The sequence below is a fragment of the Eucyclogobius newberryi genome, unplaced genomic scaffold, assembly GCF_026437365.1.
Source record: "Eucyclogobius newberryi isolate DKJ021-1_F unplaced genomic scaffold, fEucNew1.0.hap1 SCAF_7, whole genome shotgun sequence".
NCBI lineage: Eukaryota > Metazoa > Chordata > Actinopteri > Gobiiformes > Gobiidae > Eucyclogobius > Eucyclogobius newberryi.
Genome location: NW_027316389.1, coordinates 24,971,307 through 24,997,528, shown reverse-complemented (window position 1 = coordinate 24,997,528; position 26,222 = coordinate 24,971,307). Strand labels below are relative to the sequence as shown.

General features: G+C 38.2%; 1 protein-coding gene across 1 annotated transcript in view; it reads right to left on the bottom strand.

Annotated features, from left to right (window-relative positions):
• Positions 1-641: 641 nt before the first annotated feature.
• ano3 (anoctamin 3) overlaps positions 642-26,222 on the bottom strand; it is a 46,226-nt gene continuing 20,645 nt past the window's right edge. Inside the window, exons 2-25 of the mRNA XM_072434581.1 lie at positions 21,158-21,364; positions 18,895-19,025; positions 18,004-18,162; positions 17,709-17,809; positions 17,594-17,638; positions 15,460-15,594; positions 12,926-13,032; positions 11,388-11,443; positions 11,193-11,314; positions 9,681-9,815; positions 9,493-9,589; positions 9,285-9,345; positions 7,624-7,706; positions 7,347-7,487; positions 6,138-6,302; positions 5,752-5,788; positions 5,548-5,659; positions 5,112-5,169; positions 4,743-4,840; positions 4,325-4,479; positions 3,021-3,173; positions 2,151-2,301; positions 1,885-2,071; positions 642-1,292 (exon numbers count right to left, since the gene is read on the bottom strand). Of these exons, the coding sequence (XP_072290682.1) occupies positions 1,110-1,292; positions 1,885-2,071; positions 2,151-2,301; positions 3,021-3,173; positions 4,325-4,479; positions 4,743-4,840; positions 5,112-5,169; positions 5,548-5,659; positions 5,752-5,788; positions 6,138-6,302; positions 7,347-7,487; positions 7,624-7,706; positions 9,285-9,345; positions 9,493-9,589; positions 9,681-9,815; positions 11,193-11,314; positions 11,388-11,443; positions 12,926-13,032; positions 15,460-15,594; positions 17,594-17,638; positions 17,709-17,809; positions 18,004-18,162; positions 18,895-19,025; positions 21,158-21,364 (2,879 nt within the window). The 3' untranslated portion in view covers positions 642-1,109. The remainder of the gene's footprint in view (positions 1,293-1,884; positions 2,072-2,150; positions 2,302-3,020; positions 3,174-4,324; positions 4,480-4,742; positions 4,841-5,111; positions 5,170-5,547; positions 5,660-5,751; positions 5,789-6,137; positions 6,303-7,346; positions 7,488-7,623; positions 7,707-9,284; positions 9,346-9,492; positions 9,590-9,680; positions 9,816-11,192; positions 11,315-11,387; positions 11,444-12,925; positions 13,033-15,459; positions 15,595-17,593; positions 17,639-17,708; positions 17,810-18,003; positions 18,163-18,894; positions 19,026-21,157; positions 21,365-26,222) is intronic.

Genomic DNA, 26,222 nt, shown 5'->3' with positions numbered 1-26,222 from the left:
TTCCATAACCAAATACAAAAAGGCAATGATACTAGCTATGATATAAGCGGCTGCTGATGTTAATAAAATGAGTAGGCTGGAGGATGTTCTTAGCAGCCCGAACATTCAAGCCACAGGTATGTGTCAGGGCTCCAGGTCTAACCCTGAGCTAAATGAGAAACAGACTGAACGGAAGAGTGGCTCCTGCATGCAAACATATACATTGTTCACGATGGGAGTCACGTTACAGCAAAGTCGTTAGCCGAGGCCGCAGAAGGTGACACGGATCCAAACCAAATCCTCACAGGTGAGTTCAGTGAGTCTGTTGTTGGAAGGGGAAAGAGGGGGAAAAGGAGACTTTTTGCACTTGAAAAGCATGTGCAGCACAGACAGGCACACGTGATGTCGGTGACACATTGGTGATGTGCACAACTGTAGGCACATCAAATTGCACTAGTTTTACATTTCCTCAACACACTCAAGCTCGATGGTAGCACACATGTTTACATACATCTGATACAAACACCAGCCATCGAGACACGGACTCTGTCAGAAAGTACAGAACAATATTGCCATGCACTTTGAGATGTCGCTGAGAACTCTGAACGATCATTGCTTTTGCTAGTCTTTTTTTAAAAAGATAAAATTGCTGCAAATAATCAGCATGCTTATAGGGCAATACAAAGTCACTGATATTGTATTTGGTAGCAACACCACTAAAAACACTTTTTGTAACAAGAAACATTAAGTACCACAATAAATCTGCCCATGACCTGTTTAACAGTGACTGGTTTGATGCAGAAAGGAGAATATCTCGTGAAAGCTGTGCCAAACTTACAAGGGAGCTGCCACGCGGTGCAGGAGGGGCCCCCCTTTATCTGCATAGTAAACATTACAATTGCACATGGAGTTTGTTCCCAGTGAAACAATGAGTCCTTAAACATAGGGTCAGAGGAGGAAATGGAGGATCAGTGCCAGTACGTAACATGGAGCAGATGGCAGGAAGGGAGCAGAGCAAGGTTAACGCTGGTTAGCAGTGGCTGTCTTTGGTGTACGCTCCAAGCTATGAACAGTGAGGGCTGAGAGCTGTGCAGCATGTGTAAGTGGACACACGGGGGACGCAGGGGAAACTAAGGCCACTCGTGGTGGAAGCGCCGCCCATTTTTCTTCCTCTCCTTCTGCAGGTGCTCCAGTTCGGCTTCGTACATCATCTCCTGCATCAGGTACTTCTCACGCCTCATGCGGTCGCACAGGTCCTTGGGCATGTCCGGGATGAGGTACGCAATGAAAGACTTGATCCCAAACACCAGATGCTGAGGGAAGAATAGATAAATTATGCATGCGTTGGCTTCAAGGCTGCTCAGAAATATCAGTAGCAATATATTGGACAGGGGATGTAACGTGGGTTTACAGCAGCATGAAATCCAATAAGGGACAATTCGTTTTTTTGTGTGGTTTTGCTGAGTACAATCATACAATAGACATTAGACATTTCTATGGGGTTTGTGACATCACTCAAAGACATAGAGCATTGCCACTGAATAAAAATTAATAATAATAATAATATTGACAGCTAAAGCAAAAAAAGTTGTAAAAAAGTTTTGTTATACCTTTTAGAATAATACTTAGACAGATTTGGAGTACTTCTAATCTACTGGTTACTGTACACATACCGTACATATATTTAGGGCTGGGTAATTCATCGAAAAACTGAGAGATTGACATCCAGTGATGTCTAATAATCATAGATCAAGAGGTCCACAGAGTCAACATGTGGTTTGGAGCAGAGGACAGGAAATGTGATTATTTTTTGTTTCATTTATGTTCATTAAATCCTTAATTCCAGGGTTTAATCAATAGTTTTCATATCACCCAGCCCTACACAAATGGTTGCTAAGATCTCACCTCAAAGACTATAATAAAGGCCAGTCTCGCAGCCAGGACGTGCCAAAACTGCAGAGTGAACTCATATGGGACAGGGCTCCAGGGGGAGGCTCTGTAGTCCCGGTACCGGCAGTATCTGAACTGACTGCTGTTTGTCTCCCCCATGTCAAACACGGACAGGCTGCTGTTCATGTACCCTCGCAAACACCTGCCGACCAACAAGACAAATCGTGTTAAAACAAGGCCTGATTCATGCCAATTGTGCGCCACGATTTCAAAATACTTACTCATTGTCGTGGTGACTGGCCTTATCCGCACACGGGCCGTATTTGAAGGTGTAGACAAAGCGTGGAATGTAGTCAGAGGTGATAGCGATGACAAAGGCATTGGTGATGACAGCCAGGACACCGATCCCCTCCAGTATGCCATGCCAAATACCTTAAGTACATAGTATCATAACTGTAAGTAGAGGTGGGCAATATATCCAAATTTAGTAGAATATTTCCAAATTTAGAATACTATCGTGAATGTTGTTTTGAATATACGCAACATTTTAATATCGAATATGTTGTTTATAGTAAAACAAATGCTACAAAAAGAGCTGATTAATAATAATACATGAAAAAGGTTATGTTGTAAACTTTAAAATAAGGATATATAGTAATATTTCTGAACTTTTGTGATTAATTTGACCGACATTTCACATTTGACTGACAATTAAACTTCAACTCATGATTAACCAAACAGCATAATAATATCAATTTGTGAAAGAATATGCTGTAAATATCAATGCTGTCAAAGTCATGCTTTAACTTGAGTCAGTGAAGAGGTAAACAAAACTTATTTCTTTAATGCTTTTCTGTTTAAATGACACTAAATTGCCCTCATTACTGTTGAGGCTTTTTAAAACGGTTCGCATTCTCAATTACAATGCCTCAATAAAAGGGAACTATGCCACAAGATGCTTTTGAACCCATTTTACAGAGCAATGTGTTTGTCATAACAAGCAGAGGGCGGAGCGGCATATGGCCTTGAGATATGGGACCATATGAATCTCCCTAGGACAGAAAACACTCGAGTAGCCAGTTACAGTGATGTAAAAATAGACATTGTTTTGTATTGTGACAGCCTGAGGGTGCTTGGCAGATTGGACTAACCTATGTCTGTTGCCCGGGCTGGCATGGGTCGCCTCCACTGTGTGACAAACTTATAGGCATCAAGTCGGATCTCTATGATGTTGTTAAGGAGAGCGAGGAGAGGAGCCAGGGGGAAAGCCGCGACAAAGATAGTGGTGAAGCCAAACTGCAGAACTGTGGAGAAAATCACAAATGTGTTAGCTCAAGCATGAATAAAAACAGACAGCATTTGGATTTGTCTTTGAAACTAGAGCAGCCAGTGCAGATATATGGGGGAAGATGTTGATAGTTTCCCCAACCTATAAACTTGTAAGAGCAGTCACATTCCTGAAGCGATATCTAAGTTAATGATGCACTAAATAGTTTAAACAAAACACAATGTCTTTAGTCAGGTTCTTTGGCCCAAACTAACATATCTTAGGCCGACAGCTGATACACAGAAAAGTGCAAATATCGTCTTGATATGTCTATCCATCTCTAAACATATATTTAAATTTTATTTTTGCACAAAGAAAAAAATATAAACTAATCTTTCCCTCTTGTAAGAAAACCTATCCCTAGTTTTGGGCTATAAACCTAAACTATAAACTTGGATTACAAAGGCGCCGGTCCAGCTGGCAGCCCGGTGCAACGCTCCGCTCTTTTTTCCCACTTTTTTCCCACTTATTGTGCTTTATCTTTTGTATTTTGTAAATATTTTTTCTACTTTAGTTGTACGATCGGGACACGCGCTGGAATCGCTTTAATTCAACTTCTTTCGACTTTATTCGGCTGGATTATTGAGTGTTTTTTGTCGTGTCGTTGCGATGTGCGCTAGCTCCGAGCTAGCCGCCCCGGCCCCATCGCGCCCCCCGGCCACCGCCGCTGGTGCGCGTTTCTACAAAGGAGGAACTCATGAAACTGAGGGGGAAACCATCGTCTTACCCGGAGATCGTCACGTTATCCCGGCGGACATCCTAATTTTCCCCCTCCATCCCTTGTTGGGAAATGGGAGGTTTTGTCTATAGGAGTTTTTGTTTATAAGAGTTCTTCTATTAAGAGTGTTTTTTAAACTTCCTATATTCTGTTATCTGTCCTTTTCCTCTGTATCTACCTGCGTTGTATCAATGAAATTTCCCCATGTGTGGACAATAAAGGAATATCTTATCTTATCTTATCTTATCTTATCTTATCTTAAACTACTAACAATGATATAGGATGTTAAGCTAGTAAATAAGAGATGTAAAAAAAAGGACCCAGTGGTTTCCAAAACTGATTCCTACTTGAAAATGTTCAGTGTAGTAAAAAGAGAGAGGCATTAAAACAAATACAGTAGAATTACCGACCCATCTCTAGGTATTCGTCCACCAGTCCATGTGTGTTCATGGGCTGAAGATTCCAGTCTTTATCCCACTGTGGAAGTTGGGCCTTGTTATCTACGCTTTGCCCTCCGCCACCTCCTTTCTTCATCTTCCTACGAGACCACCAGTTCTGCAGCAATCTGTAAGTAAACTGAAAGTAACGAGTGGCTGACAGCGCTGAGCAATTATTTCTGACAATCTTGCAAACTCTGCAAAAACCCATTGCTAAGCCCCCACAAAGAGATTTGAAGTCTCTTTCATATGATAATGAGTTTAAGAGACAAAAGGTATAAGAAAATAACAAAAGCTTGAACAAAATGCCACTGAATTTTAACCCTTATGGTTATAATAGTCTCCCTAACATGCTAAAAATAAAGAAGCATGTCATATTACAATTACTTACGGATAACCAAGCTCCATAAAGTTGTTCCAGATTTGCTTGAAAAACATTATGACTCCCATTTGCAGGCATAAATCAATCAAACAGCCACTGGGGTGACACTGGAATAAACAAATAGGAATAATTGACTGTAAAATCCATATTTCATGCTTCATAATGCTAATCTGTGGGTAAACCCAGTGACGTGCCACATCCCACTCTGGTTTTGATCATTAAAATAGTGAATTCTGGTAATTATGAAGAAGATTAATGGGTCCTACGAGTAATATCTTTGGACCAGATATAGCTCAATGTCTCCATTAGGAGAAAAGGACTGTCAAACCAGTCAGGGATAGATAACCGGAGTGTATTGTGATGGCTAATTGCACTCACCTCCTCCAGCCGCCATCGATTAAAGAGTTTATTGTATTTTCCAGGCCTGCCAGCAAACCTGAAACAATTGGGAGAACTGATTCAATCAGAGAAAACTAATTAACTCTGAGTGGAAAAAGATTACATTAACTATGATGATTATGTCCATCACATATTGTTGCTTATTGCTTGTAAATACCCACATTCTGTAAATGACTGCATCATTCGTACATGATCATTTTTATCAAAAATCCTAATAACAACAATACAACATAACTTTGTCTTGGTTTATGTTGTTTTTTAAGTTAGAATTTCTTGTCCAGCAATAGCAGAAAGCAGAAGGAATTCTGGCAGAAGTCACAACAGGGGAGGATGTTATATAAAACATCACAATTGCCTCATTAAACCTTATGTAAACAGCAATATAAATCATAGTTTAAGACAGATAGTAGCCCACCTTCCCAGAAAGAAGGCGATGTAAAAGGTTGAACTGTTCAAATTTACAAACTGAAACAAAAACATCTTCAGAGCAAAGCTGTTTTCCCATTCAGATTCGGTACGCGGGTGCTCTGAAGGAGAAGGAGAATTAAACATGAGCTGACCATCTGGAAGCAAGGCATAATCAAAGTGTAAGAATATGCAGCATGTTGAATACACTCACCTAAATTAGTCAGCAGATATGACACCTTTTCATAGACCTGAAGACAAACATGGCAACGAATTTGAATGACAAGAAACAAGAGAAATGAGCAGTCCTTTGTAAAAACTATTAAAAAAATTATACAAGCCGTTTCTGGCTTTATTTAACTGTCTTCCATTGATCACTTCTAGTGTAAAATCTATTTTAGCTCCTAATACATTTGTCTGAAACAATCATGGGCTTGAATGGTTTATAATAAATGGTTTCAAGTATGGATTTTAACATTAAAACTGTTATCCTAATTTTAAGTATGAAGTCCCTTTCTGTGCACTTTTTAATTTAACAGTAATTAATAAAAGCTGCATTCATCTTTTGGGCCAGACGTCGGCACTGACATGGAAACGCACCACATTGAGAGACATGATGAACATAAAGTTGATGCAGACGCCGGTGCCAGAAGTGGCAAACTGCCAGTTCTTCTTCACAAAATGCCAGTTGAAGGAAGCGAATGTCTTCATTGCAATGAGCCGAAAAACCACCACAGCAAACACAGCAGCTAAAACCAGGGTGATCTGCAGAAAAACATGGATACATTTTTTAGACTTTAAACAAATATAAAGACAAGGCCAGACACTAAAATAAACCAGATGTTAGAAAGACATATTAACATTACTCTAAATCAAAGTCAATAAACTTTGTTAGAGTTAGCTAGACAGTAAAATGATAAATAACATTCCTTGCATGGATTGTTTCATAACTATGAGCTTCCTCCCTAAATACATTGTAGGGTGAAGTAATATTTCAAAACTTAACTGTTTGACACAAAAGATAAAAAAAAATAAAGCGCTCTGTAAATGAATATTCTGGTTCTTATATGGCTCCCAATTGCTATTATTAAAATGCAAGGATAATTCATAATCTATATATATATATATATATATATATATATATATATATATATATATTGTGCCTCTATATATTAAATGTAAGATATGTGACCTGTGTTCACTGGTTTAGAAAAGAGCTACAATCACACCTGACCCTCTGTTGCCAGTCCCTTAATCATCATTTTGAGGACAATGTTCTCCTTCTCAGTAAACAGACAGACCATGCCTCATGTGAAAGCTCAGAACCTCTCAAATTCACTGACGGAGCTGCAGAAGTTGAACAAGCACTGACTCATGATTGGTGCAGGTGTAGCGACCATAAGTGACTCATGTGAGGCTCATTCTGCTGAATAATCACATCTGTTTGGATAATCGTCTTGAGAATCAAAACACCAAATTAAAATGTCAACCAATTGGCCATCATGTCCAATATTTTTGTAATTGAGAATAAATAATTATTGTAATCGGTAAATGCAATATTTGATTTGAAGATGTTTTCCTTGCATCTGGGAACACATCTAAAATGTGTATAAAATGTGTACATACACATTTAAATATACAATTAAAGCTATGTGTAAAATTGCACAATTTGTCCAGTAGGGGGAGTTGTTATGCTGCCAGTGTTGCATCTTGCTCTTGTTCTAAAAGCAGCATACAAAGCACCTGTGATCCACCTCAGCACATAAATCATAAAAATAAAGGGAAGATTAGAAAGATCAGTGCATTTACCATGAAGAATATCCCCGACACCGAGAGCATCAGACGGCTGACTTTATCTGGGAGAGGCTGGAAAGGCTCGGGTTTTCCAGATATGGGGTTCACTCTCTCCACTCGGGAATATTTGGCTTCGAACTGAGGCCGCAGCTCCTCCTGATTGCACAACGCACACATTCACAGCACATGTCTGAATGAACTATTGTGGAACTTGTCAGGACTGTATTCACCACAGTCACTTGCAGAGCTAATGAAATAGCAACTGATCTATCTGTAGATATTACTGACGCACCTCTTCTTCCTCCCAATCAATGAGATCCCAATCATAAGTAAGCTCCGCTCTCCTCCTCTTCCAGAACTCCAGGAATACTGTGGCTGCAAAGGTCATAACAGTATTGATCAATCTCGCTATTGACCACTTTTGATGTAATATATAACACATAAGAGCCACTCAAGCACAGACGGTAGAAGAGGTGTCATTATAGTACAAGTTGACATTGTGCTAAGGAAGTGAAGTAGCTATTTGATTGCAGCCACTAGTTTATTGGGCTCTTTGTGATGGACTGTGTGGAGAAAGAGGCACAGAGAAAATGGGTTTTACTAGTACAATGTTCCCCGCAAATTCTCCGTCCGCCAAGATCCATTTTATGCTCTGCGACTTCAAAAGTGCGGCTTATTGTTGGCCGACTTCAGACTGGAGGCACTGCTTCTCTTTGTTCTGTACTTCTCTACTGTAATGAGGTTTGTATTTTCCTTCCACGAGTAAAGGTTCAGTACGGATACATGACACTGGAACAACTGTATTGTAGGATGGATGCGTTTACATATTTCACGTCACAGATATGAATGTGGTTTTCACTGTCATGCATATATCATATGTCTTGTGTTGTTGTTAAATTAATTGGAAGCAGAGGTACACTGCTGATGACAGGTTTCGATCGAGATCAGTTGTCAGGTGCCATTATGCAAATAAGTAAAAGCACAAGTGATACATAAACCAAGCACTAAGTAGATTAGAACACTAGTATTTAATTAAGCCTTGTCCTTACAATAAATTACTCATTTATTAAACATTTAGTGCAAGGCCATAAAATACATCCAACAGCAAACAATTGCTAATTAACCAACAGTTGTTTCTAGCACTAAAGCAATAAATCAGATTGTTGCAGTTTAGTGCGTTTGGCAAGTTTTCGAGGGTAAATATTTATCATGAATATAAAGGATCATTATATATAAGGATATACATCCTAGTTTTTGCCCCAAGAAGGAAATACAATTATAAACTTCACCAAAATGATCAAACTATTGAAAACTAGGCAAGATTTTTTGTTAAATCTTAATATAATGATCAACCCATTTTTGTTTATATGTTGCAGCTTTTCCCCTTGGAATTGTCTTTTTGTAAATCTCCATAACAAGCACAACCTCAAGTGCCCTCCACTGTCTTGTATCATCTTCTCTGCTCTGGTCTACAATTGCCAGAAAATTCCTCCCACTAAAGTCCAGTGCATGTCTGAGACGCTGTATGGAACTCTTTCAAATTGGCAAAGCTTGACCTGCATTTAGTATTGAGCGCAGACACAGTGTTCTTGTTGGTTGCCGACAGCCTTTTATTTAGCACTGGGTCGACAAATGAACACCTGCATCTTAGATCTATGTTATAATAAAACAAGCTGCTGGAACTTTCGCATAGCCACACTGCAAGTAACAAAGCACTGACAGTTTGAGTGATAAGGCCCCACAGTTGGTGAAATTATCATACTTATTGAATTGGCACATAGTGAGAAAGAAGATGAAATCTAATGGGAAACACTCAATTCAATTTGGAACTATAATATAAGAACATTTGAGATACTAGTAAGAGCTGAGTGAGGTTTGAAGTGCAAGTACAGATAAAATAGATGGGATTAGTTTCAAGTATAGTATAATAAAGAAGATTCAACAACTACTTACCCCAAATCGCCATGAAGATAGCAAAAAACACAGTCCCTCCATTGTCAAATAAATGGGTAACCTGGCGATGATAAGTAGATATGATTAATTATAACAAGGCACAATAATCTACAATCATACAAACTACATATATAGTGTTATACCAATGCATAACACCATGAAAAGGTGAGATGTGAAAATGGTGAAATGTTGTGAAAACTGCACTGACCTTTGCGTACACACAGCTGTCACTCAAAGTCCACGGCTCGCAGTTATCATCACACATGGGACACATGATGGTTGTATTGGCTTCACAAATCTCTTTGCTGTAGAGACAAATAACAAGTATCAAATGTATGTAAAACAAAATGTAATTAAGTATAATTTTTGTAACAGTGTATCATGGTTCAAACTGACCTGACTTGGCTGGAGTCCATAGTGAAGAGGCCGTAGAGGAAGACAAAAAGCCCAACTAAAGCAGCCGGAATCAACATGCCTGTGTACCAGCCGAGCCAGGCAAAGTATAGACCAATCTTCTCTCCAAAATACCTCCTGGGAGGGCAACAAAACAGAGGTCAGAGTTCACGTATACCTGTTCAGATGCATCTGCTCCACTGCGCCGTGGTAGCATACAGGTTACTAGCCTTGGAGGGTTAATGAATTCGGCTGTTGTGGATATAAAAGGTCAGTGTGAGAGACGCTGTGGTGAGAAATTAATTGATGCTGCCATCACTAAACGGCCGTCAAGGTGCCCTTGAGCAAAACGATTATATAAGAACATGAATGAAACATCGCACTGGGAAATAATACACCAGGCTCAACTCCCCAAAGTATACAGTGTGTTATAGCAGAGAAGGAGATACAAGGAGAACAAAGCTCGGGCGCAATGTGTTGACAACAGTAGAGTTTTATCAACTTTTCCGTTATGCTTTGGATGCAACAGTGAGGTTTGAAAATGTACTTTCAGTGAAAAACCTACCACTTTTGCCCAGTACTGGACATAGTTACACTGAAGTGTGCCCAAATTGCCCAATTCCCAGCATTAGCCGTCTCCACTATTAGATTATTATCATCTGAGTGTGTCAGAAACGTGGCTACGGGCAGCATGTTGTGAATCCAACCAAAGCTAAAATAATACTGTCCATGTTGAGCCGACCAACCCCAGAGTTGCCTCTTGTTTTATGAATCATACAGTGAAAACAGTGTGTGGTTTGAGGGGCACTGAAGTATTTTCCAGGCTGTTTCCAGTTACAGTGCTGAGCTAAGATAATTGCTTCCTGACTCGGCCACTTTACATAAAACACAGACACAAGAGCAGTGTCAATCTCATCCATCAGCTGACAAGAGCAAAAACACATTTCCACAATGGAGGGTGATAGCGATACTTTCAGGATAAAATATTTTAAGAATAATAGTATTGTCATTTTGTTTAGGGTAGCTTAAGTGGTACTGCAGTTTTCATTAACACTGTTGATCACATTTTTTTGTTAAATTAATTTTAAAACATATATTTAAAAAAATATATAATTTAATTGAATTCAGAAAATGAAATGTAAATACATAAATCAAACTATAAACATTGGGAAAACACACACCAGTGATACATTACATAAGGCAAGACAAGGTAAGTTAATTTGTAGCGCACAATTCGTACACAAGGCAATTCAAAGTGCTTTACACAAGACAAACAAATAATTAAGTTGGATCCTTAGCTCTGTAAACATTTGATCTAATTAAAAAACAATTCTGCAGAACCCTTTTTATGATTTCCTAACCAAAGCACCTTTCTCAATTATTTTAATTTATGAATTCACATAAAAACTACAAAACACTAACCCCAAAATACATACACTGAGGATTCTTTTGAGTCAGATAGGCCCCTTTCTTTTTTTGATTACAAGAAATGGTTTGTATTTCAATATTATTTACCTGATGAGGTCCAGAGGCTGGTATTTGTACCACAGTCCCCACCGGGCCCAGCGTTCATACAGCAAGTGCCTGTGATTCTGTGCTCCATGCGTTTTAATGGGATGTCTGCTTTTATATCCACCCTTTCATCACAAGAAATCAAACCATTAAAAAGTGTTTATTCTGAATGATGTCCAACAATATAGATGCACTTACCTCATGGGGAGGAAATGCAGCTTCGTACGTGCTGTTGCCCAGGAGCCGGTTTATACCTGCAGTAGAGTAAAACATGATCTTTATGACTTTATGGCCTTAACCGCAAAAAAAGCAATATTGTAAAGTCAGTTCTGGTCGTAATTTTAGTGGGGTGGACAAAGGAGCTATAGAAATGCCAAATATGCAATTAAAACAAAAAGGTCAAAATAAAAAATACACAGCGACACATTAATAGGAAATGTCTGGCAGTATAAATTGCTGTTTACACATGTGCAAACTGGGATTCATTTCCAGATTGAGAACGGTGTCAATGTCGAAAAGAGAATTGTTTCCACCAGTTTTCTCTTCAGGGGTTGATAGTATAACAAAGTAATGACTGACAACAATAGAGCATTGTCGACTGTGTTGATACGCTCTGCTAAAAGATTTTCCACTTGTGCCTCTGAGCGGATCTTTGTTTGGAAGTAAAGTGGTCAGCAGTCTTCAAATATTAATGTCCACTCCTTTCAGTGCATCAAGGCAGAAATTTATTTTGCAGTCAGTGTCATGTCGGTTAGAGAAGAGAAAGAAAGAACAGAGTGAGCATGTTTTTGAAGGTAAAGCCCTCAGGAAAAAACTACATCGCGCTGAACAAATTAACTAAATCTAAGGTTTTTTTACTATCCTGATAACAAGAATCAGATCAAGCTAAATGGGCTCAAATGTGCCCTCAGACTTCATCTCTACATAAGTTGCTGTTTTTAAGTTAAAAAACACAATTTTACTCACTGGCATTAAACACGGCATAAGAACTGTGTGATACTCTGTTCTTTATTGATTTTAATTTGTTTTCAATCAACTTTTTCACACTTACATTACTTACATTTTTATGCTTTGTGTTTATTGATGTTGTGCTCACTCCGCGCAGCGCTCTCCGTGGAGACTTTGTGTTGGTAAAAATGTACTAGAAGTATGTCTTTGACTGTCGTAGATGAGGTTCAAGTATCCCACAAAAGTGAATGGACTGTAAAATTAAATACAAGCATGCAGACGTTTATTCCCTGTTTGAAATGTATTTTATTGTTTATCGACTCTTTTTGTAGTTAGTTCTTAAAAGTTGATATACTAAAAATTCTACATATAATATCTTGAAAAGGGTCAATATTGTCAATATTTCAATGTATTTTCCTCGTAACTCAATCAGGTAGTATATTATGACCAATGGCAGGTGAAGAAGTGAATGACAGATAATCTCCTTGTCGTGGCATTGCATTATGTGTGTGGGAAAATGTCCTGTTCAATTATAAAAGCTCGTGAAAGACCAAAAGCTGTACAACAAGGTGCATAAAAACCTGCAGCGAGTGTGACTGCAAGTGTGCAATGTCTGCAGTGGCCCAAGAAAGTAACAGAAGTAAACTGATGATCCATGAAGGCAATGCTTCTTGTGCTGCTATAAATATAAAGCATGCATTTTCATTCGGTGAAGAACATAATGTCATGTCTGATCTTCACGTCGGGAAAATATCAATGTGTTGCTGCAGAGATAAGCAGTGTCATACCTATCTTTGATTTGCTGTCCTCATATTTTGTGCGCTGCAGGACATGATGAACTATTCTGCTTCGAGTGGAGTTGGAAAAAAAGGTCTCTCTGTTGTTGATGGTGAAGCTGGAAGGCACAGAACACAAACACAGTTGTTCAGCTGCTTTACATTCAACAACAATACATCAATACCATTCTGTCAAGTCCGTGCATATGAGTGTCATACAGACGCTATCAAACACTCAGGATGAAAAGCTCTGATGAATGTGAAAGTGAAATGATTCCTTAACAAATTGGATTACATGATTTAATTCAGTGTCATCTGCAGTTTGTGTCAATATTTTATGTATAATTTCCATTTTGATCATTATGATATTATAATGTATGCAGACATGGTAAATAAAGGATAATGTCCATGATAAATTAAATATATATCTTGCTCTGAAAATGTGCCCCTTAGTTTCCTATAAGCTTGCTCTTTCCACTGCACCCTTTGTTTTTAACTACATCCATAAATCTCCCATTTCTTTCCTTTTCCTCCTGTGGTGCCTCCCTGGTGTTTTTTAAAGTTGTCGCATATCAAATATATTAACTATCCGTTCTCTATACATGTTCAGATTATCCCAGTTCTTGATTTACAGGACTACAGTCCATTTGATGAGCACATCGCCAATAATATCCATCCTCATAACTTACAATTTACTTTCTACCTTCAAAGCACAACTCTGCGGGAGATGGAATTGCACCGCCAACCTGCGGGTCAGTGGATCTGACCGCTTTACAAACTGTATTTTTTATGCTGGGAGCAGGATTTAAACTGCTGATCTTTGTGTCAGAGCACAAGCGCTCCACTGAGCTGCCGCCTCGACAGAAACACTAGATCTGAATACCTAAAACTCTACTTTCATTTGTACTGAAAAAGTCGGTACAGTTTCATCATAACTACACTATTTACACCTTAATTGAGCAAGAAAGACTTATATCACAATTAACAAATTGTTTATTAATGATTCCGGTTGAGTAACTACGTAATACCATAACTGTAATCCTCCTAATCCAAGTCTCTTAATTAAGTAGTTACTAAGCCTAAATAATTTTGTTCATTATGATACAAGTCTTTCGTTAAGCTAAATTAGGGGTTTACATAGTGTAGTCATGATGAAGTGTTACCCAAAAATATATATAATACACGTGGCTCTGGAAGTGTAAACTTAATTTCACACTGGAGAGACCCAGGCATAAATATCAGAAGAATTTTAATGAACGTGTAAATATTTGGCACTCAAGCCCCGGCAGAAGTCATTTAGTGGAAGGGCCTGGACACTGGTGATGGTTAGGCAGAGGAGAGTATGGAGGTAGGAGATGGGGCACGGCACAAACTGGCAAGCAGACGTGCCATCTGATTAGAGTTTTAAATGTGGAAGTTTGGGCGATGACTGGATGAAGAGGAGGTGCGACGAGCAGAAGGAAGGAGTAACTGGGAGGAAGGCTGAGGTGCGGATGAGCTCTGAGAAGGCGAGGAGGAAGGTGGGGGCCGCTGTTACCGTCATGTGAATGAAAAATACCGTCACATGAATCAGGAAAGGAAAAACAAAGCCTAGCCATATTTCATTTTAATATATGCCTTGACTGCTGCAGCCAAATGTGATTTAACTTGGAGCTAGATTTACAATACCGTCGGGAGTTTTCTCTTCCGATCGCCGTTCTGTTCCAGCATCACACAAATAACCAGTCCCAATCAGTTGAAAAACACATAGTCTACCATTAAAGTTAAATGCTAAACATGATTGAAGGATGTGGCTTTTGACCAACTTGATAAAATTGGCTGCTTAGGGCTGTGGAAGGGTGTCTAAACTATTCTACTACAACCTAATTTATAGTACCATCAATATACAAATCAATGTTACACCGGCCTACTGCTAATTCCTATGGGCAGAATAGAAAAAGGCATGTAGTATGTGAACGGCTTTTAATAGGAGGGGGAAAAAGTATGCATGCACTGAAAGAGAGAAAAGCACATGTATCTGAGAATCATTTGGCCCAAGCTTACTGAAGAACTGGCCTAAGGCTAAACTCGACCACAACAATGTATTCATACATTGATCATTTTACTCTTCATTGTAAACAGCAATATTGACCTAAAACGACTAAATAACAGAAACAAGTCCATCGACTTCTTGCTCAAAATGGCAGAATTGAGAAGTCCTGCCTCTTACTAATAGCATTCAATCAATGCAGCAGTCCATGTGTTTATATTGATAAAAAAATACAATACATTTTTAACCCTACATATATTACTATGGGTATGGGTTCTGAATTTTTGGAATAATCACAAGTAATTACAGAGCAGTGGGAGGAGATAGGGAGTAGGTGAAAACAAACTCAACTCAAACATGCATACAACCAATTGAAATACAACTTTGAGTTACAGGATGCTAATGATGAGGGAACACCAAAAAACACATGGTTAAAAGCTCATAAAAAGCCTATTCTAACATAAGATGCCCCCTTTATGCAGTTTAGGATCTATATAATTCAGTATGGTGTCCTTACTGGTGCATGCGTGCTCTGCTGAAGGGCGCGGTGTAGCAGTCTGTCTCCTCCAGATCGGGCAGCGCCTCTTTGTCCAGTTTCATGGGATTTCGGGGCAGCCAGCCTTTTATCTGCCGACACCTCAGATGGAACCAGCTGCGCAGACACAACACGGATTAACACAGAGTCATTTTCGATCAATTCCCCAGTCTGGAACCCACAGATCCAAAATGACACCAAAAAAGAACTGGCTGAATCCCTTCAAAAAGATGATAATTTTTCTATTTTGCGCTCGTGAGTCTGACGGCGAGCATTGATTTTGCACTAAAGCTTGTGTGAATACCCTTCTTGGCTCCTCGCTGAAAGATATATTAGACATTATAGAGCGCGTCTCTACAGCTGCTGATGAATTTGTGGGGTGGCAGCACGGATATGGATTGAATGAAAACAAATGGGTAAAATCTCAATGCTACAGCCAGTTTTATGAGTTTTGTAGCACAGGGAACAGGTGCAGTGCAGGATGTGTAACTATTAGCAGGACAGGAACCATTTATTCAGCTTTGGGCCGACATGGGCTCGTGACACACCATTAGTAAACATATAAAGCCTATTTGCCACTCGAACAGTTTTAGACAAGGACAATGGAAGTGGTAAGATATCATTCTTCACACTAAACAGCTTTAGTTGTCTTCATTCTCAAGGTGGATAAGTAGTTCTTGTCTCATCAGTGTGTAGGCGTGCGCTGAGATCACGACGATCTGCGCAAATGAGGAATGAAAGAACATTCTCCAACAAATCTTGCCTTGTGTTAAAAAATGTGTTTTAATGTTATTTGTACAATGTTAAAAAGGTGACAATTGACATGGTTTAATCTTTGTGATAACATTTCAAATCTCATGGGTATAATGTGTAACTGCACTGCATATGACCCAGATAGGCATCGCTCACAACACATGTACCCCCTTTACATATGAAGTCACACTGAAAGTAGGGCACTTCCAAATGTGGTCCTGAATTAGACACAGGTGATGCTCCAACCTGGATCTCAATAGTCTGGATCAGACACTTCCTCTTACAATCTAGGGCGGGACAATTTATTTGACATGTATTTGTAGTGCAATCTAATGGTTGAAATAGATGCCACTTGCATCTGATCCATGTATAGGAAACTGTGTTGTTACAAAAGTCAACCTAGTGCATTTCACAGTGTCTATTGTAGCTGCACAACATGAATTAGTTATTTTTTATCTTTTTTTGGTTTAAAAGTTTTTGTGCAGTTATTCACAAAACCATAAACACAACACATTTTATTGCAGCTATTGGGAGCTTTTTGTGGAATATACATCTTTATTAAACCTCTAGCATCACTTTGCAACACCTCTCCTCCATAAAGATATTCTGGCAACATATAATTACTCAACATTAACTGGATTGTAATATAGAAACCATTAGATTCTCCAGGCATTTTGTGGAAGTTGTCTAGTGGGATTAATTTCAAACTAGATAAATTACCAGGAAAACATTATAAATAGGTTAAGAGCCAGCACTTGGTGCAATTATGCTTATAATTAGGGCCTATGTTCCTAGTAACAGTGATATAGATCAGTCATAATGAGTTGTTATTACTGTATGTGTTGTTGACAAACTTAAACTATAAACTTGAAGACAAAGTGTGTTTGGTACAGGAAACTTTCATTGTTATTTGATGTTTATTCATTGTCATTTGTTTTCCAGTTATCGCTCAATAAAGAGGAGAAAGCTGGCATCAAAGCATGCTTTTCTAAAAATAGTATGCAAATCATGCTGCATTGCTGAAATATGAAAACATATTTTTGAATAAAATAGTGTTGTACAGTTAGAATGAGATGAGGGTGAGTGGATTTCATCCTAATGACATTGTTTTTGGTATAAAACGGACTGCTTCTAATTTAAAAGCTAATCTAGGCTTGTGTTGACAGTAGATTTACATGAAGCAGCTCCAGGTGACATTATTCTGGGCTAATTAATAAACTGGGATAGGGAGATACGAGCTAACGCTGCCTCAAGGATTATACTCCAGTGCGTCCACTGATAACTACAATCTCGGCATAGTAAGTAACAAACCCAATGCCCTGCCCCAAGTTAAACAGTCCCACCAAATCTCCATCTGCCTTACCTGCCCAACTTTTTACTCTTCCAGTCTGTGAAGTAGCACTTTTTCCTAAAGGACAAAGTACAAGTTAAAGCTATAATCAAATAATAAAACAACTATTAAAATTGGCTATTTTTACCTAAAAGGCATCCGTATGTTCAGTTGTTCACCGTATTTGCAAAGTGCATCCCATGGAACATGTATCTTCACAACCATGATGTCATTATTTGTCAATGAAGGCTGAAACAATGTATGGATAAAAGTAAGACACACAACAACTAAATGTCTGCATTTCAGGAATTAGTTTTATTTCTTTATTATTATTTTTTAGGTTTTTATCCTGATGCCCTTCCATTATTATCCATTTATCTTGGCTTTGGAGAGGCATAAAGGTTAGATTGTCTTTTGAGAGATCACAAAGGATCTCTTCTTACCTCTTTCTCCAACATTAAACCCTCCGCACGTAGGTTTTTCTCAAATGTGCATCGTTTCTCCACTTGAGGACTGGATTTTTTGTAAACCAGGATGTAATCTATTATTTTTTTGCCATCTCGGAAATACAACCCAGATGAATCGGTCGACACTCTTCCTTGCTGCAAAAGAGGCACATCTTAATTTTTTTCAGAGATAAATGATTAAATAAAAGCTTAAACTATGAAAGTTTACCACACTAAACAAACAAAAACAAATTTTAAAATGAAATTGAATGAATAATCTAATACTAATAATAGCCTGTTTGAACTTCAATGGTGTGAAACATCTTTTGACATTCACAGAGAAGCAGGTGTTAGCTATAAAAATATACACTTTTTCATCTGGTTATGATGAAAAGCTATACTTGAAGATTTATAAAGTTCATACAATTGGCTTGTATGGGGTTAGGATCCACATTTCTCAAAATACAGCTTACTATATGCAATGTCTTTCAGAAGTGGCGGTGTTAGAACTTGTATCTATTTTTGAGATGCCTTTCTGAAGTTCAATCATAAGCAATTGTTCTCATTTCTCCACCCAACTACTTCTACTCATAAGTACGGGTATTGTAAGTGGCAGGCCACGTGGATCATTATTTTAAGACACACCTGGAGGGTGGAGAGGCTTTGGAAAGGCACAGATCTGTGGGATCTCGCTGGTTTCAGAAGATCAACACTGCCTTCTGGGTGGTCTGAGATGGAGAGCATTTTTTCTACAGAACTACAATTTTTTTTTTATAAAATAGCTATTCATAAATGTCCTATTGAAAGTTTGTATTATTTTGTTTAAAAAGAAGTTCATACCATTCAAATTAGATGCAATAATTGTCTTTGGTTATTTTATTTCCATACCTTTAGTGAATCTGCTCGAGCCTCTATTTTTGCTCGTATGAGCGATGGTTTGTGCAGCAGTAGTGTCTCGTCTGCTCTGGTCTCACATGTTGTGGCCTCAGACTCCTCCATGTACTGGTCCTTGCCATGCTCTGCAATAAACACAACACTATATTACAGTTGTGCTTCAGAAAATATTGCCCACTCTCCATCTGCCAACAATAGAAATTAGATTTGAGTCATTTCATTTTGACCACGAATTGGAGAGCAACACCTTGATGCAATTTAGGAAGGATGTGCGCAAGGATTCAATTGAGATTCATCCAATCGGGGAAATGCACAAACAAAGTGTGTTTATTGTTTTTTTTAAAGCTTCACTCATCCCAAACAAATAGCAGCCAGTAAATAGAGGGATTAGAAAAACAGTGGTGTCAATATGGTTTAAATGTTAGGCTTTAAAAAGTAACTGTCACTGAGAGTTATAACTCTCATAGTATCTATGTCAATACAGAGCTGAAGAAAGTGATACAAATCACAATAGTTCAGTCCCAGAGGCAGCTGTGCTCTTTCCACCTAGTGAATTCAGTTTATTTTTGATTCTGAGATTTAAGTATTAAATGTGTCTGTGTGACTCACATATTTGGGCGACATGGGAGACTGAAGCAGATCCAAAAACTTCAGCCCGAATGTATAATTCAAATGTTTGAGATGAAATGTATAACTCAAGAAGATATAAAACATCAATTTTACTTGTTACCCTTAAGCTTTTTTTCCAATGGCATTTCATAGGCCCACTATAACTACCAGTAATATGATTACTAAGAACTTATTTCTGGCAAACAATAATAAAGTTTTTCAGACTTCCTATAAGTGATCTGTTCTTCTGTATCTACCTCTGTATCTACCTGCGTTGCACCAATGAAATTTCCCCATGTGGGACAATAAAGGAATATCTTATCTTATCTTAACTGAAAACCAAATATACAAGGTTAATTACTTTGTTTTGTTTTTGTTAAGATTAGGGTGAGCCTTCTACAAAAAATACCACCAGCTCGCGTTACGTCATTTCATCTGCATAAAACTCAGCCCTATTTAACACTAAGACATCCAAAATATCCAAAACAAGAGGTGTCTGAAGAGGAAGAGGGCATTTCAAGGTTGCCAAAATAGACGCTTCACTGTCACGAGCTGCTGAATATTCTATTGGATAATTACAAGACCCCTTCTACCAGGAAACCTCTCTTTCACCACGCTAATATATGGTTCCCTCCCTGATGGCGTTCGCTGCACACTATGTCAAATCCACAACCTAGTTATTACCATGTGCTCTATCATCTGATGCACCAGTGACTTCTACAATGACATTTTGCTCTGTTTAGCTTCATGTACATGCTGTGGGCTGCAGAAAATACCCTTAAATCACAGCTGTAGTTGTCATTTGGGTATTAAAGAATCCACATTATGACCACACATTCAGGCCACTGTATATTGGATGCAGGGATGTTTTATTTGTATATAGCCAGGTCTACTCTCATGTAAAATTCATTGACACTTTACTGGGCTGTGCTTTTCGACAGTTTAATTGGCCAATAATTATGACACAGGTCAGAGAAATATATTTATTATGCTTTGGTCATGTGGATTTATTAGTTAACAACCCTATGAATAATGACTTTATAGATGTTGTATCAATAACAAATGTTTTATAACAATGTGTTGAAATGTTGTTTTATGATAAGTAATTTTACAGAAAAATAAAACATCCAAACAGAACGATGTGGAATCATAGTTAAAAACAGTCATTAAATGTTTTCTAATATCTTTCATATTGCCTGAGGATGAATAATTTACTCCTATAGGAACAAAACAAAAATAATTGCTTGGATTTATAGATTTTCATTATATTTCAGAGAATTATAATCTAACATAATTGGATAGTTCTTGGACTGAATCATGGAAATGCTCCAAAATGCCACTTTCAAAGCACTTTTAATTATCTATATTGTGCATACGCTACAAAGCTAAAAGGTTTCGCTGAATAAAAGCTTATCTAATCATAAATAAATTACACAACAATAGAAATATTATTATGAATATTTGCCGTCACCACATCAGAGCAATTGCATGGTTAGTTGGAGGTGAGTTGACCCGATAAAGTATTTCTACGTCATCATAAATGCAATCGTCTTTGAGCTGCCCTTGATAAATCACCGAGGCTAATGGCTGCAAACAGTGCTAGTATATGTTTTTAAATGGTCGAGGGTCTCCTTGCACTCAGCGGTACCTGACTGTGGGGGGAGCAAGCTGCAGGATGTGCTGAAGCTCTGGCTCAGGATGTCTCCCTCGGGTTTGGGCTCGGGGCTTAGGGGAACGGACAGGAAGTGGTTGAGGTTGATGGGATGGGTCTGGCTCTGCACCAGACAGGGCAGGCTCCGGCGGGACCGCTTCAGGCTCTTCTCTTTGAGGATCTCGCTGATGCTAGTGTGCATCCCTGCAGTGGAAAATAAATAACAGTGAACAGGGAACACTTTGGAAGATGTTCTGATAAATGACAATAAAAGCAGTATCTTACAAAACAAATACAATTAATACTATTGGTCTAAACAAATCTAATACATATAGTGAAGTATAACAATGTAAATGAAACAATCCATTTTCTAGTTTGAAAATATTATAAGGCATAATCTATAATATTGAGAAGTGGTCCATCTTAGCAAAGAAAAAAATGTATTCCTTTTCCCATCAGTGTCCATCAACAATATCAATAGTTTTGCTTACTTTCTATAAATCTTCCTTGTTCCATTGTTAATTTTTATCATTCACATGGATTAATTACTGCTCATAATTTACATTTTCTTTCTTTAATTTCATTTAAAAAGGAAAAAACATGGGCGGGCCCAAAGAGTGGCATCAAACGTAAAGAAGGGTTGGCAATTTACCGCATAAAAGGCACAAAAGGACTCTCTCTAAACACTCCCTAAATTAACACTCAAATCAAATCTACAAAACACTATTTGCAGTTCCTAAAACACAATGACACATTTTTTGCATGTTCTACAGTCTGTTCAAACAAAAACTGCACAATTTGATCCAGGTCCATTGTCACAGAACACACTGAACACACTGAAGTCACAATATGAAGACCTTTATAGTCTGACTATAGTAGAGTAGAAAGCACAACGTAAAGACTGTAGTTTAGTGAACAGGTAAAGTCTGAACCAAGTTTTGATCCAGACTCCATTTTGCAAGTCTGAAAGAGTTCTGATATTTGATGCTAAAAGTCAATACTACTTCTTACATAAATTATTTGGGTTATATATTATACACAGCTGCAGAATAAACCTCACTCTCAAACCAACAGAAACAACAACAGAAAACTCCCTCACAACACACGTCTGATGACATGTCTTGATTATGAGATAATATTTATAAAGATGATTATTTTGTTTGTATTTCAACCACAAAGTGTCATTTTTACAATTATGTTCTAAGTTTTGTTGACAAAGTTGGATTCTTACACCATTCTAAAGTGTATTGCCAATTAAGTGAATAGTTTTGCGAAGTGTGCTATAGTTTTGCCAGATTTACTGACAGTTTCAGAAAATGTGTCAAAGCGATAAATCAAACAGCAATAAATCTTAGTGAATAAAACTAAGATAATCAAACAAATGGCATCTATTTGTAATTTTTTCAAAACTGTCTTGAGTAGGTTTATTTTTCTGGTGTGTTTCCAAAAGGAGAGCATCACTTCAGGCCGTAAACGATGCGTTCCTGAATGGGCCGGTGGTGATTGTTTGTCCTTCACACATTAACACCACCACTCCCCTTTTATTCAATCACGCAGCTCACTACAACAAGTGCACAAAAGGGCAACTCCCAAACGTAGCCGAAAAGTGTTGCCTCCCAGTTAATAACTCAAGCAACACATTTTGTTACATTACTGAGGTTGGGCGATATGCTGACAATACGAAAATCTCAATAGGTTTTGGCATTATCTAAGTATAAAGATCAAATTATATTTTTGCAATTCATAAATCCACCAAATGTGCTAATACGAGTGTGTAAATGTCTTGGTGGGTGTAAAATATGAAAAGACTGGATTAACAACAAAAGTGAACATTACTATTTGCTGCTTTTTAAATAACAATTTTCATCATAGATTACCTTGCATGTCGTCAAAGCAACAATCTCCATCATCAAAACTTTATTACAGACTCGTAGTCCAGAATAATACTTCATCATTTTCCCTCCTCTACAACTGCAGCTTGTTTAAGGCAACTTGTAACTCATTTGCACTTTTCTCTCCTTGTTTCTAACACATGGAGGTCATTTCCAAGGTTAGCCCACATTAAACCCGCGGTAAGTGATAGTACTGGGGCATCAGCGGGACATCAGAGGTGAATTGTTAAGAGAAACCCAGGGGTTAATAACAGTAATGGATGTCCAGTGTTGAGTGGGGAGGCGTTACCATTGACCTTCACATGAGCAACCTCTCCACCATATAGTTATGCATGAAATCAAAGGCCTTCACTTCAAAATTGAAACTTACCTTATGCATTCACCTCTATAGTCGACCTTTGTGAATCTGCATTGATAACTCACAAACCCGGAGGCTACGCCGCAACGCAATAACTCATTCTTCCCTGCACATTGATCTCTATGGGGTTTCCCTGTGCTTTTGGCTGCGAATGGAGCTAGTTAGAGAGGTGTGTGCAGGCCAGGGGGAACCACTCATCGTATGGTGTGCTCCCTGTGCAGCCCTATAGACACAACATGACAGATGTTTGAGTAATGGTACTTTGCTTTTCCATCTTGGGATGTTTTTGTTCAGAGGTAGCAAATCATCTGCTTCCATTTGTTATTTGCTCTATGTCGTCTTCTCTCATAAGTGTAATTATGACCTCCTTCACTATACAGCCATAAAGGGGCGTGCATGAGGTTTGATTCAGCTCGCATACAACACAAATATCTTCATCCTCTTTGTTGACTCCATCGTAATAATGTCCTCATCCTCTACATCAATCTTTTTCACCCAATAACGGCAAGCCTCTCTACAACGTTATCTCCAAAAAAATCACTCTCTCTGTCTTTGTCTATACACATTCTTCCACTGTTGTAGACATTTGATTTCATCAGTTGAATATATTAGGTAACAAACAGTGGGCCACTATGGAGACAATATTAAACTGTGTAATAATGTTTTTTTGAGATACAGAAAGCCCACAAAAGCACCATGTAACTGCCCATTTGCTTCCAGGTGGAGAACATTATTTCCCAGTAGTAGGAGTAGGTTCACTATTTCGACAGATGCAAACACGCTGTTGCTTGGTGCCGTCTTCGAGCGCACACACAGTTTAAACTAATCAATACTAAACGTCCCGTTGTGAAGCTTATTGCAGCGATTATAACTGCAGAGACATTTTAGAAAACTTGTTTTGTTCACGCTTGGATTAATACGCCTTTGTTTTTTGTTTCTTCACTCCACATGACATGTTTTATGAAAGGCAAAACAAGCTCCAAGCATAGATGACCTGTCAGTTTGTCAAGATACACATACACTGATGTCACTGAGGCATATCACTATGACTAAGATAAGATAAGATATGATAAGATATTCCTTTATTGTCCCACATGGGGAAATTTCATTGATGCAACGCAGGTAGATACAGAGGTAGATACAGAAGAAAAGAACAGATCACTTATAGGAAGTTTGAAAAACACTCTCAGTAGAAGATCTCCTATAAACAAAAACTCCCATAGACAAAACCTCCCATTACCCAACAAGGGATGGAGGGGAAAAATAATAAAGATAAAAATAAATAAATAAATACATAAATACCATTGCATGTGATCGCGACAGTAATTGCATATATATAGACTACATATCTAAAATGCAGCCTCATACAGACAAAATTTCTGGAGTTTGTAGGCCTCTCACGATAATTATTAAATGGACTTATTGTTATGTAAGTGATTAATTTGGGGTTCAATATTTATCATGTGTATGTTTGTTTTGAACTTTTGTGTGGTGTAGTATGATAAAGATATGTGCTGTGAAGGGTTGAATAAATAACTTCAGTGACTCATTTTACTGTAGATACCAACAAAGAACTAATTATTTAATTTGGTTATGTTTTTAACACTATTACACATTAATAACAGGGTTTACTGGGATTAGCGAGTTTTTGGCGTATTATGTCTGTGGCATAAACTTTCATTATTATCGCTTGTCATCTACATTTTCTTCAGCAACAGTTGAATCATTCAAAGTCCTTCAGCTTCTCAAGGGTGTGATGCCCCAGTGTGAGATCAGAACACCACTATACTTGCATTTCAAAGTGTCCCTCGGTGAACAAAACACTTTATCTGTAGTCTAACCAAATTGTTTAGGCACAATTCAGTGCTCTTGAAACTAGTTAACACAATATACAATATATACCGCGGATCCATCCATATGTTTTATTTATAAATTAAGTTGAGCCATGCAGTTTGGGACAATATTTATTTGAGCATTAATGTCTGCTGAGCGTATGTTTGACACTCAGCGGCCATCAGTGAGCACCAGCTTGTTTGGGATGCGTCTGAGCCAAGAGAGGTAATAGGCCTGTTGTGTCAAGGCACTGCATTCCCAAATGACTATGCTTTAAAATAGAACAACAAATTGGGCTGGCTGTGCCGTGTTAAATTACTCAAATGGAAATTATCAGCATCAACAAAACTACTGCCCCAATAAATGTTCAGAATATAGTCATCTACCTTCTAGTTACATCATGTCTGCTAAGTATCCTGAGTTAAATGTATATTCACTGCATTGTGTGAGCCTGTAACTAGACATGGGTGCTCTAATGTAAAATCCTACAGTTAATCTTGCTCTGGCTGACATTGGTTTATCAGGAGAAAGTTAATCCCATCTGTTTACATGGGCCCTGTGTGCACACTCGTGAGCACACTCGTGAGCACGTGCACAGACTGTCGCAGAGCTGTACGACACAAAGAGACGAGGAGGTTAAGTGACACGGATGAAAAACAAATACAAAAGGTGTCAACAAAAAAAAACAGCGACAAAGATAGGATCGTGAGCTGAAGCACAGGAAACATATCTGAAGTGTTGTGGTGCAGCCAGACAAATGGATCAGGACTCACTGCAGCGAGGTCAGATCAGTGTTAAACCCCAGCTGGGTCAAGGCGATGACAGATTAAAAGAGTCTCTGCTTTTCCAATGTGTACTCGGTCGCATTTATATTACAGTTTGTTTTGTTTGCTCCTGTAGGACTTGGCAATATTTTTTCTGTGAAATAAAGATGAACTAACTTTGCATAACTACACAGACAATTATAATAAAGCACCCA